Source organism: Lissotriton vulgaris, unplaced genomic scaffold (genome assembly GCF_964263255.1).
Source record: "Lissotriton vulgaris unplaced genomic scaffold, aLisVul1.2 SCAFFOLD_532, whole genome shotgun sequence".
NCBI lineage: Eukaryota > Metazoa > Chordata > Amphibia > Caudata > Salamandridae > Lissotriton > Lissotriton vulgaris.
In genome coordinates, this window is record NW_028245496.1 from 176,673 (window position 1) to 189,454 (window position 12,782).

At 41.4% G+C, this 12,782-nt stretch overlaps 1 protein-coding gene across 2 annotated transcripts in view; it reads right to left on the reverse strand.

Moving 5' to 3' along the window:
- The window catches only part of LOC147666399 (uncharacterized), a 392,367-nt gene that overhangs the window by 148,371 nt on the left and 231,214 nt on the right, over window positions 1–12,782 (reverse strand). For both annotated transcript variants that reach the window (XM_086949092.1, XM_086949091.1), the window contains exon 8: window positions 12,591–12,679. In XM_086949092.1, coding sequence (XP_086805218.1) covers window positions 12,591–12,679 — 89 coding nt within the window. The remainder of the gene's footprint in view (window positions 1–12,590; window positions 12,680–12,782) is intronic.

Sequence of the window (12,782 nt, forward strand, 5' to 3'; positions counted from 1 at the left end):
AGACATGTATCAACATATATGAGCCTCCTCAGCCACCCTCAGAAAACATAAGGGATCAGGATACGTCTCCCGCACCCCCTTATACCTAGTAATTTAATTAAAACGAAACACAAAATGGCGAATTCCCGTTTCGCTACCAGTTTGCGGCCCGGGAAGCGCTTCTACCGTGAAAAATCAATTTTTTTTTCCCCACGGGACCCTTTAATAACCCCAACATCATTCCTAGGGGGTCAAGAGGGGAATACCTTGCCCCCTTTCATTAAATTCCCCCTTCGTTTTTCACCTCTTCTTTTCTCTCGATCCTACCAAGAGACAAGATGGCGCACGCACAGCCGCTGGAAGACATATATCAACATATATGAGCCTCCTCAGCCACCCTCAGAAAACATAAGGGATTAGGATACGTCTCCCGCACCCCCTTATACCTAGTAATTTAATTAAAACGAAGCACAAAATGGCGAATTCCCGTTTTGCTACCAGTTTGCGGCCCAGTTCGCGGCCCGGGAAGCGCTTCTACTGTGAAAAATATTTTTTTTTTTATTTTCCCCACGGGACCCTTTAATAACCCCAACAACATTCCTAGGGGGTCAAGAGGGGTATACCTTGCCCCCTTTCATTAAATTCCCCCTTCGTTTTTCACCTCTTCTTCTCTCTCGATCCTACCGAGAGATAAGATGGCGGCCGCTCCGGACTGTTTAGAATGTTGACAGACACCGGAGAGCCAATCAGCTTCGCATCGCAAAGTTCCGTTTCGCGAAAAGTAAGCGGACCGGAGCGCAGCCCGGAGCGCTGTTACAGATATATATCTTGTTTTGAACGTTAATTTCTCAAAATCCACTGGAGCACATATATTGAGACCTAGCAAAGGCACATCGGGCTAACAGTCCCTACAATTTTGCCAAGTTTCGTGCAAATCCATTCAGCCGTTCGAGCTAAAAGTGAGGCCAACCGCCCTATGGAAAAATGAATGGGGAAAACGCGTTTTGGGACCCCCCTTTTTTCTCGCCCCCCCCTTGAGGAAACCCCCCCACATTTTCAGGGGCTGCTCAGAAAGAAAATGTGCCATTTTCCTGAAAATTTCAGCCGATTCCGTCCACAAACGCCAAAGTTATTAGACATAGAATTTTCAAAAATCCCATAGGGAAAAAATCCTAACTATATATACCTACTGGCGACACGCCAGTAGGTAATATATCTATATATATATATATATATATATATATATATATATATATAGATATATTACCTACTGGCGGTGGCCAGTAGGTAGTTATAGTTAGGATTGTTTTCTATAGGAAATCCGCAACATTCTATTGGGAATAACTTTGGCGCCGGTTGAGGATTCTGCCTGTAATTTTCCTTAAATTTGCCTCGCTGTGCTCCGCTCCTTCCCTGAAAGTTTGGGGGGGATTTGTCAAGCGGGGGCCGAGATAAAATGGGGGTCCCAAAACGTGTTTTCCCCATGGTAATTTCCATAGGGCGGTTGGACTCACTTTTAGCCCGAACGGCTGAATGGATTTCCACAAAACTTGGCAAAATTGTAGGGACTGGTAGCCCGATGTGCCTTTGCTATGTCTCAAGATATGTGCTTCAGTGGATTTTGAGTAATTTAGGTTCAAAATTTTTTTTATATCTGGGCGGAGCCTAACCACACATCTGATCTGATTGGCTGTCAGCACTTCATCCAAGAAGTGTTGTCAGCCATCTTGGGACCAATATACATGATAGCACCTCATTAAAAAGCATTGTAGTTAATAGAGGGTTTTAGGACTTTGTTACATTATAAATCATTTGTTGATGGTACCATACTCATTTTAGGAATTGTGGTGTGTTCTAAGGTGATTTTACCATGTGAAAAAGCCTTCTGCTGTGATATCATGAATCATGTTTGAAAGAAAACTAATATCTCATGATTTTCCCACAGTGGTTAGGAAGGGGATCTATAAGCTAAACTGAAAGCATATTTTCTGTAAATTCACATTATCTTTCTCAGTCATGTGAGAATGAAGTCTGACATTCTCAGTAAAACATGTACATCCAACAAGGACAGAGACTGTCAGTTAATTCCTTTGTGTTATACTGCAGCCTCCTAGAGTGTTCTAAAGAACAACTAGAGCGCTAACAGTCCTAATTATTACAAAGGTATAGCACACCTTAAGCCATTGTGATGGGAATAAAGTGGTAACTCTTAAAACATTTAATTTAAAATGGAACAAAATGAGGGGGTATATTATGCTATAGAAAGTATTATTAGTGCTGCAGAAAGAAAAATTAGGGCACATTTTGAGTGACATCTCAAATCCTCTTCCATTTCATTAAAACATTCTGACATGCAGTCTCCCAAGATGGCCACCAGAGACAAAAGAGCCCAAATGTAGCCCAAATATCACCCAGATGTAGCCCAAGTATAGCCCAATGACAGAATGTCCCAGAGTGTTCTAAAGAACAACTAGAGCGCTAACAGTCCTACTTATTACAAAGGTTTAGCACACCTGAAGCCATCTTGATTGGAATATAGTGGTAACTCTTAAAACATTTAATTTAAAAAGGAACAAAATGAGGGGGTATATTTTGCCATAGAAAGTATGATTAGTGCTGCAGAAAGAAAAATTAGGGCACATTTTGAGTGACTTCTCAAATCCTCTTCAATTTCATTAAAACATTCTGACATACAGTCTCCCAAGATGGCCACCAGAGACAAAAGAGCCTAAATGTAGCCCAAATATCACCCAGATGTATCCCAAGTATAGCCCAATGACAGAATGTCCCAGAGTGTTCTAAAGAACAACTAGAGCGCTAACAGTCTTACTTATGACAAAAGTATGGCACACCAGAAGCCATCTTGATTGGAATGAAGTGGTAAGTCTGAAAAAATTTAATTTAAAAAGGAACAAAATGAGGGGGTTCATTTTGCCATAGAAAGTATGATTAGTGCTTCAGAAAGACAAATTAGGGATCATTTTGAGTGACTTCTCAAATCCTCTTCTATTCCATTAAACAAATTCTGACATGCAGACTGAAACATGCACTTTGAATACCAGCAGCAGACTTCCCTTGTGAGCAGTAGCTTTACTACAGTGATCTAATGAGCAACTAGAGTGCTAACATTCAGAATTTATGGTAAATGTGTGACACATCTGAATGCCTTCTTGATGGAACCAAAGTAAACAAGCATTGAAAATGCAATAGATCTTGCCCTCGTTTAAGTTAAAGCCATTCTGTTTGTAATGAGGTGGCTTTTTAGCTTTGCTTTTATTAGTGTTTTTTAAACTTTCATGTAAATAACATGCATCTGTATGCATATATGTATATGTATGCATGCATTTATATTTGTATTTATATAGATATACAGATTATATATGTTTATATATGTATGTGTATATATATATATATATATATATATATATATATATATATATACATACACATACATATATAAATGCATATGCATATACATGCATATATATATATATGTGTATATGTGTGCGTGTAGAGAGAGGTAGAGAGGTAGAGAGTAGAGAGTGAGTAATAGAGAGTAGTAGAGAGCAGTAGAGAGAGTAGCAGAGAGTGAGTAGTAGAGAGTAGAGTGAGTAGTAGAGAGTAATAGAGAGTGAGTAGTAGAGAGTGAGTAGTAGAGAGTAGTAGAGAGTAAGTAGTAGAGTGAGTAGTAGAGAGCAGTAGAGTGAGTAGTAGAGATCAGTAAAGAGTGAGTAGTAGAGAGTAGTAGAGAGTGAGTAGTAGAGAATAGTAGAGAGTGAGTAGCAGAGAGAGAATAGTAGAGACTAGTAGTGAGTGAGTAGTAGAGTGAGTAGTAGAGCCTAGTAGAGAGAGAGTAGTAGAGAGTGAGTAGTAGAGAGTAGTAGAGAGTGAGTAGTAGAGTGAGTAGTAGAGAGTGAGTAGTAGAGAGAGTAGTAGAGGGTGAGTAGTAGAGAGTAGTAGAGAGTGAGAAGTAGAGAGTGAGTAGTAGAGAGTAGTAGAGAGTGAGTAGTAGGGAGTGAGTAGTAGAGAGAGAGTAGTAGAGAGTAGTAGAGAATGAGTAGTAGAGAGTGAGTATTTGAGAGTAGTGGAGTAGGAGAGAGTAAGTAGTAGAGAGTAGTGGAGAATATTCCAAAGTTTGGCACAGCACCACTTGCACAATAAGTCCAATCAAATCATATCACTTAGAGTCCTTATTGAAGCGCTGAATCTTGGTGTACATTCAAATGCTTTTATTTTCCTTAAGTTTATGTACCACAGCCAGCCGAAACGTTTCGTTCTGTACAACAGAACTTCTTCAGGGCGTTCTTATTTCCTTCAAGTTATGTCGGTATCCTGTTGTCATATAACTAGATATTTCTTCCAAATGTTAGACGAGACGTAAGTACATTCTCATTCAAAGTGACTAGGTATCAATTTTACCCACACAATTCGGGCAGACTTGAGTAACTTATAGCAGAATCTCAAAGTCAGTCTTTCAAAAATTCCAAAGTATAGGACATGATAATCCAAATCCAAATGTTTCTCAAGAAAAGTCATTTTCAATCGTTCGGAATATCGGTGTTTGGGCAGATATGACCCAGGGACCCTCAGTATGCAAGGGGAATTAGTCCCCCCTCTGCAAACGCGCCAGTGGCCTGCGTTGCAGAGAGGTGTAAAAAGGGGCATAGCCTCATTACACCTCAGTGCAATGCAGCCTACTGGCGCATACTGGAGGTTCCAGGTGGGCTAGTTGGCCCCCAGGGACCCCTAGTATGCAAGGGGAATTAGTTCCCCCTCTTCAAACATGCACGGGGGCTGCGTTGCAGAGAGGTGTAAAAAAGGGTGTGGCCTCATTACACCTCTCTGCAATGCAGCCCCCTGGCGCATACTGGAGGTTCCAGGTGGGCTAGTTGGCCCCCAGGGGCCCCCAGAATGCAGGGGAAATTAGTTCCCCCTCTTCAAACATGCACGGGGGCTGCGTTGCAGAGAGGTGTAAAAAGGGGCGTGGCTTCATTACACCTCTCTGCAATGCAGTCCCCTGGCGCATACTGGAGATTCCTGGTGGGCTTTCAGGTCTTATATAGTTAGGAATTGGCATTAAAAAACCTTTGAAATTCACTGAAAAAAACATAGGTTTCAGACCTTATATAGTTAGGAATTAGCATTTAAAAAACCTATGAAATTCACTGAAAAAATCATAGGTTTCACACCAGTTATAGTTAGGAATTAGCAATTAAAAAAACCTATTAAATTCACTGAAAAAACCATAGGTTTGACACCAGTTATAGTTAGCTGGAAATTTTACTGACATACAACCATTGAAATTCCCACGTTATAGTTAGTTGGACTCACTATAACTTGCGCGCCTGCAATGCACTGCTGATGACGTCACATATTACATCACTCATGACATGGTCAGTGACATCACTCATGACATCACTCATGACACCATCCAGTGAATGTGTGTCTTCCTGAAAAATAAATATGTTTTATATATGTATATGTAAAGGTCGATGGAAGAATAAATGTTTAAATAAGTGTCTTAATGGATGTTTTTTTTAAAAAAAATTGATTGGTTAACTGGCTTATTAAGTGTATCTTAGTGAATACATATATTAGCGAGTATTGTTTAAATATTTAAATGTTTGTATCAGTGTTTCACTTTGTGTATAAGTGGCTGCATGGGTTGGTGAGTAGCTACGAGGGGTGGGGAATCATCAGAAATTGTTTGTAAACTTACTGCTATGTGTTAATGTATTTTTTCCATCATGCTTGCACCAAATGTCACCATGTTGCTTTTTGGGTTACATGCAAGTAAAATTAATTAAAATATATTTTAAAAAATCCTCATGGGAAATTGCATGGGGAAAATGTGTGTCAGACCCCTCCCCTTTTTCTCGGCCCCCACTTGATGAATCACCCCAAAACTTTCCACTTAGCAGCTAAAGTGATTCGCACACTTTAAAGACTTTTTGAAGATTGTTCAAATGGCGGCGCAGTTATTAGCAAAACAAAAAAAAGCTTAGTCTGTAGAAACTATGTCCTAACTATAACTTTGGCGCTGCTGCTGTACACAACTATTATCCCTATTAACAAATGTGTTGAACTGGAGTCCATCACGTTTTTTGGATAGGTAGATACTGTGCACACCCGTAGATACAAAAACGCAAACGTATGTGTGTGCATGTATTACTATCTCTTTCTTTCTTGTGCTCTCTGCCAATAAATACGTATGTACGTATGTATATTTATCTATATATATGTATATGTGTGTGTGTATATTTATATATATGTATATATATTTACTTAAAGAAAAACAAAGGTTACAGGGTCGTTATGGTTGGAAAATAGGATTGAAAAAACCTTAGAAATTCACTGAAAAAAGCAAAAACAAAGGTTCAGTGACTAAATATCGAGGGACATAATATAGAATGCCCAAAATATCGACTCCAAAATATCGAAGTACAGAATATAGAATCCCTATCTACAAACAGGTAAGTACTAAAATATCGAATCAAATTTTTTAAATGTATTAAAAAAGATATAAAGTAATTAAATATTAAAAACAATTAAATAAAACACACTTAAAATAATGTAAAAAAGCTTAAAATGTAAAAATAATAAATGTAATATAAAAAAGTAGAGATTTTATTGGATAGTGAGAGTGTAAAAATTACTATTCCCACTTCAGTGAGTGCAACAATAGGGAAAGCGTTGGATAGTGTAGGGGTAACAATTACTATTCCCACTCCAGTGAGTGCAACAGTAGGGAAAACGTTGGATAGCGAAGGGGTAAAAATTACTATTCCCACTGCAAAGAGTGCAACAGCAGGGAAAGCGTTTGGATAGCGGGAGGGTAAAAATTACTATTCCCACACCAGTGAGGGCAACAGTAGGGAAAGCGTTGGATAGTGTAGGGTTAAAATTTCTATTCCCACTCCAGTGAGTACAACAGTAGTGAAAACGTTGGATAGAGTAGGGGTACAACTTACTATTCCCACTCCCAAGAGTGCAACAGTAGGGAAAGTGTTGGATAGCAGGAGGGTAAACATTACTATTCCCACTCCAGAAAGTGCAACAATAGGGAAAACGTTGGATAGCGGGAGGGTAAAAATTACTATTTTCACTCCAGTGAGTGCAACAGTAGGGAAAGCGTTGGATAGCGGGAGGGTAAAAATTACTATTTCCACTCCAGTGAGTGCAACAGTAGGGAAAACATTGGATATTGCAGGTGTAAAAATTACTATTCCCACTCCTGAGAGTGCAACACTAGGGAAAGTAATGATTTAATATTAAAAGAAGATTAAATTAATTAGCAATACCAATAAAAACATAATTAAAAATATGTTCCAATTAATAAAAATTAATTATCAATAAAAAAAGTAATTACCAATTAATAAAAATTAATTACAAATTAATAATTAATTATCAATTAATTACCAATACATATAAATAAAAATAAATATTAACTTTATTACATTTAAATTACTTCCCACTCTATTCCCCTATAAACCCACAACCCGCTCCAACTAAATAATAAAATTAACATAATTATCAATTAATCAATTAATTCAAATTAATTATCAAATAATACAAATGAATTACCAAATAATAAAAATTAATTACCAATAATTAAAAATTAATTACCAATTAATAAATAATTATCAATTAATTATCAATACATATAAATAAAAATAAATATGGACTTCATTACAATTGAATTACTTCCGACCCGATGCCCCTATAAACCAACAACCCGCTCCAAATAAATAAAACAATTAACATAATTATCAATTAATAAAAATTAATTACCAATCAATAAAAAAAGTACCAATTAATAAAAATGAATTACCAATTAATAATTAATTATCAATCAATTAATTATCAATACATATAAATAAAAATGTATATTTAATTTACTATAATTAAATTACTTACCACCCTATTCCCCTATAAACCCACAATCCGCTATGGAATTAAATTACGCAAAAATTAAATTACATAACTTTCATTTTTTTAATTTAAATTAAACATACATTACAAAATCAATACATAATGTTAACACATATACTACCATACGTAACACTACATTTTTTTCGATATTATGAAAATCGATATTTTAAATTCGATATTATGGAAATCGATATTTTCTACCCCAAATTCGATATTCTGGGATGTCTATATTTTGGTAATTCGATATTCTGGGCTGTCTATATTTTTAATTCGTATATTCTGGGCAGTCTTTATTTTGGATTCGATATTTAGGGTTTCCCCAAAACAAAGGTTACATGGACGTTATAGGTAGGCTCAGATTTCACTTAGCAAACACAAGGAGATGATGGACTTTTCAGACACTCACACCCAGTCACAGATATGGGTTAAACCCATCATCCTCTTTAGCTCACTTCGCCACCCCAGTTTAGACACAGCTATAGGCAAGTCAGTCTTGACCCTGTGCCTCATGGGAACAGTCCAGCCCGAACTGCCAAGTCATGTCTTTCCTGGATCGGAAACAAGCATTCTGGGACCGGTTTTGGGCTAACAGCCCTCATTACCTAGGCTAGCTTGAATCCAGTGGCAAAGTGAGCAAGGAACCCACGTCTGGGCATACCCTACCATTTTAAGGCGAACGAAGCAAACATAAGGAGAAAAGTTTCAGCGCTTCGTTCATCATCTCCTTGTGTTTGCTTTGTTCGCCCTAAGTTGGCAGGGTATGCCCAGACGTGGCTGCCTTGCTCACTTTGCCACTGGATTCAAGCTAGCCTGGCTGATGAAGGGTGTTACCCAGAAACCGGCCCCAGGATGCTTGTTTCCAGTTCAGGGAAGACATATTTAAGTTTACTAGCTTCTAAGAACATGAGGATGAGTCAATATGCACTGTAGATAGTTTTGAAATGAACACAATGGAAATGCCTTTTCCAAAAAAATAAAAACTTTTAGTTACTGCAACAATCTATGGCAGAAGACAGATAAAGTGGGCATCAGAGAGAAATGTACTAGGGTTAAACATAGGTCAGAGGCCTCACGTTGGGGTGGGGAAGCTAAAATTAGCAATTTTTCCAAATATAGAACAGCCTGTGACCTGTCAAGCAGTCCCTTTTAAATTAACTAACGGATTGCCCTTTAAACATTAATGGGTCGATTCCGATTCAGGAAACGAATCCTTATGATGATTCGTATTTGTAGCCGTTTCCGTACGAATCATACGAATCCGTCCAAATCGCGTAGTACGATCCGTTCCAAGAAAATACGTCCGAATCATTGCGAACTGTACGAAAATGAAGGGTAAATCCGTATGGCACCGTCCCGCACGGTGTACTGTATGATTTGTAAAAATGCCGTACGACCCGCCAAGTACAATCCGGACCGGAGCAGGTGTATGCGATACGTACGGTAAACGTCGCGTATAAGCAAATTGGACGGAGGGCAACACTATCACATCAAGGGGTGTACACACGGGGTGTACGCACCGTACACCTACGACACTGGTGTGTACGAACCGTACCCCTACGGTCCGTACACCTACGATCATGAGGTGTACGCATGGGGACATACGCACCGTACCCCTGAAATCCAGGGGTGTACGCACCGTACCTCGATGCAGCGACACCCCTGCAATCATGGGGTGTACGCACCGTACCCGGGGGGGTCCGTTTCGTATGCATTTCGAGGCGAAATCTGCTTTTACGGACGTTTTAAGCTCCTGTAGAAAAAGAGTCGTACAGAGTGTTGTCGATACGATTCGTACTTGCTGGGTTGGAAAATGCCGCTTCGATCCGTACGGAAATCGCGTACTGCGCGTTCCGAATGCGATACGTATGGATTGGTGAGTTGTACGGTCTTCGGTACGATTCGTATGGAGAACTGCTTTGGGTACACATCGTACTACATCGTACGTACGGGTACGGTTCTGCATACGATTCGTACGGGAAAACGCTCCGTACGGCTATTCGGAGGGCATTTTACCGAATCTGAAGCGGCCCCCTAAGTAACTCTCTAAACGTTAAATAGGTACTTGTTTGTATTTCTTTTCTTATCAATAATGCCACTTTAAAAAAAATTAGGGTTGTGTGAGCGTCACCAACAGTGATGTCATCGGGTTGAAGAGGAGTCTCTTGTTATAGCACTGTTTCCTGATGTTTTAAAATATATTCATCTACACTAAAAGTTGTCTCTTGGTTATACGGGTACTGGTAGGTCAATCAAAGGGTTTTTGTAACGTCTGCACTTGTCACCCTAAGGGGTCTCCGGGCGCTAGGTCCTTACGTCCTTGATCGAACAACCACATCTTGAGCCTCTTGAATTTTTCAAGTGTGGGGCAGGTGCATAGGTGAAGTGGGAGGTCGTTCCAGGACTTGGCGGTGAGGTAGGAGACGGAACAACCTCCGCAGCGGTCCCAGTGGATATGGGGGATGTGGGCCAGGGCAAGGGAGGAGGAGCACAGTTTTCTTGTGGGACAATGGAACATCAGGCGATTGGTGATGTAGGCGAGCCCGGAGTATTGGAGGACTTTGTAGGTGTGGGTCAGGAGTTTGAAGAGACCTCTTTTCTGTACGGGGAGCCAATGGAGGGTTCTGAGGTGGGAGGTGGTGCTGGTTCTCTTGGGGAGGGTGAGGATGAGTCTTGCTGCAGTATTCTGGAGACGGCTGAGAAGATGCTTGGTGGCTCCAGTGTAGAGTGAGTTGCCGTAGTTGAGGCGGCTGTGGTGGCTCCAGTGTAGAGTGAGTTGCCGTATCTGAGGCGGCTGGAGATGAGAGCTTGGGTGACTGTTTTTCTTGGAGATATGGGGATTCATCAGAAGATCTTGCGGAGCATGCAGGGTGGTGTGGAAGCATGCTGTCCAGGATGATTCTGAGGTTGCGTGCATGGTTGGAGGGGACAGGGCCGAGTGTGTTGGGTCATCAGGAGTTGTTCCAGGGGGAGGGGTTGTTTCTGAAGAAGATTACCTCCGTTTTCTCCGAGTTGAGCTTAAGGCAGTTGGCCTTCATCCAGTTGGCGACATCGTACAAGGTGTTCTGGAAGTTGGCTCTGGTGGTGTCAGTGTCTTCTGTGAAGGAAAGGATGAGCTGTGTGTCGTCAACGTATGAGATGAGGTTGAGTCCTTGGGTGCAGGCGATGTCTGCTAGAGGTGTCATGTAGGTGCTGAAGAGGGAGGACTGAGATAGGAGCGCTGGGGGATGCTGCAGATGATATTCTTGGGTTCAGAGGAAAAAGGCTGTAGGTGGATTCTTTGCGTTCAGATGGAGAGGAAGGAGACGATCCAGTTGAGAGAGTTGCCTTGAATGCCCATGTGGTGGAGTCTGGTGAGCATGGTGTGAAGGGAGATGATGTCGAAGGCCACCGAGAGGTCAAGGAGCATGAGGTCTGCTGTTTCCGTTTGGTCGAGGAGGCGTCTGATGTCGTCCCTAGCTGCGATATGGGCCCGGAAGCCTTATTCGGAGGCATCGAGAAGGTTGTTCTCTTTGAGGTACTCTGTGAGCTGGTGGTTGATGGCCTTCTCGCAAACCTTGGCTGGAAGGGGAGTAGCGAGATGGGTCAATAGTTCCTGAGAATGCTAGGATCGGCAAAGGGTTTTTTCAGGAGAGACTTGACCTCTGTGTGTTTCCATGCGACCGGGACAGTTGCTGTTGTGATGGAAGCGTTGATGATCTCTGTGAGGTTGTAGATGTGCTGCAGGGTAGGGGTTCGAGGAAGCACAGGAGTGGATTGAGTTCATGATGGTGGTGATTTCCTTTATTGATAGCTGCTTCCAGTCAGATAGTCGGTGGGTGTTGGAGGCACTGGTATGGTTGCGGGGGTGTTCGAGGTCAGTGGATTGGGGGTCGAAGTTTCTGTAGATGTCTGCGATCTTTTGTTGGAAGTAGTCGGCCACAGTGCTGCGCACAGTTTGGGAGGGGTGAATCGAGTGTTCGGTGGCAGCTGGGCAGGAGAACCACTTGGTCTCCCTAAGGTGATGGTGGTAGTTGTTGAGGGCAGATCTGAATGAGCTGAGATCGGAGGGGCTATTGTTGGAGTGCCAACGTCTCTCTAGTTTGTTGCAGTCGCTTTGAGGGTCTGTAGTTCGGGTGAAAACCAGGTGGTGAAACAATAGCGGATGGAATGTCATAGGAGTTCCCAAATCTGACAACAGCATCCATGGCATTAATCTGCATCATCACAGGCTAGGGCAGAAGACATTTGCCAGAATTTCACCCCTGTGGCACTGAAATGAAAAGTATCTGTTTCAACATGTACAATTCCCATCTGTTGCTGAAACCGAACAGCACACAGAGTCTCCCCATGCCCAGTCATGGCTCAGTGAGTACAGTCTGAAACCTTCAAGCCAAAATAAAGGTAATTAACTATTCACCTAGGCTCTAACCCCTGCTGTATTGGAACCCACTGGAATCTGTCCCGTGCATGTCCACTAATAAAAACACGACTTGAAGCTGTGAGCCCAGGGCCTGCACTGATGCCTCACAGGCTCCTGTGATGCCATAAACACGAGCAGAGGATCCAGGCTGGGAACACTGCCATTCAGCCGAAGACACGTGCATGAAGCAGACCTGGAGTACGCTGCCAGCTGGTCCTCACTGAAACAGAAAGACAAGTTACAAGAGTTTTTCACAGTGTTACTTGGCATCAAAGGATACTCTGCAGTGTCCGGATCCATCCCTTCTGGAACTCGTCTCAAGAAGTCGTCCATCACTTCTTCTACCACTTCACTGAGCAGCTCTCTGACCTTCACAGAAAGAACAGACACAATGCATTTACTTTGCTTCTTGTACACCTTGTAAAACACACTGCCAATGTGTCTCTATCGCGCTAATGATAGTTACTTCGGT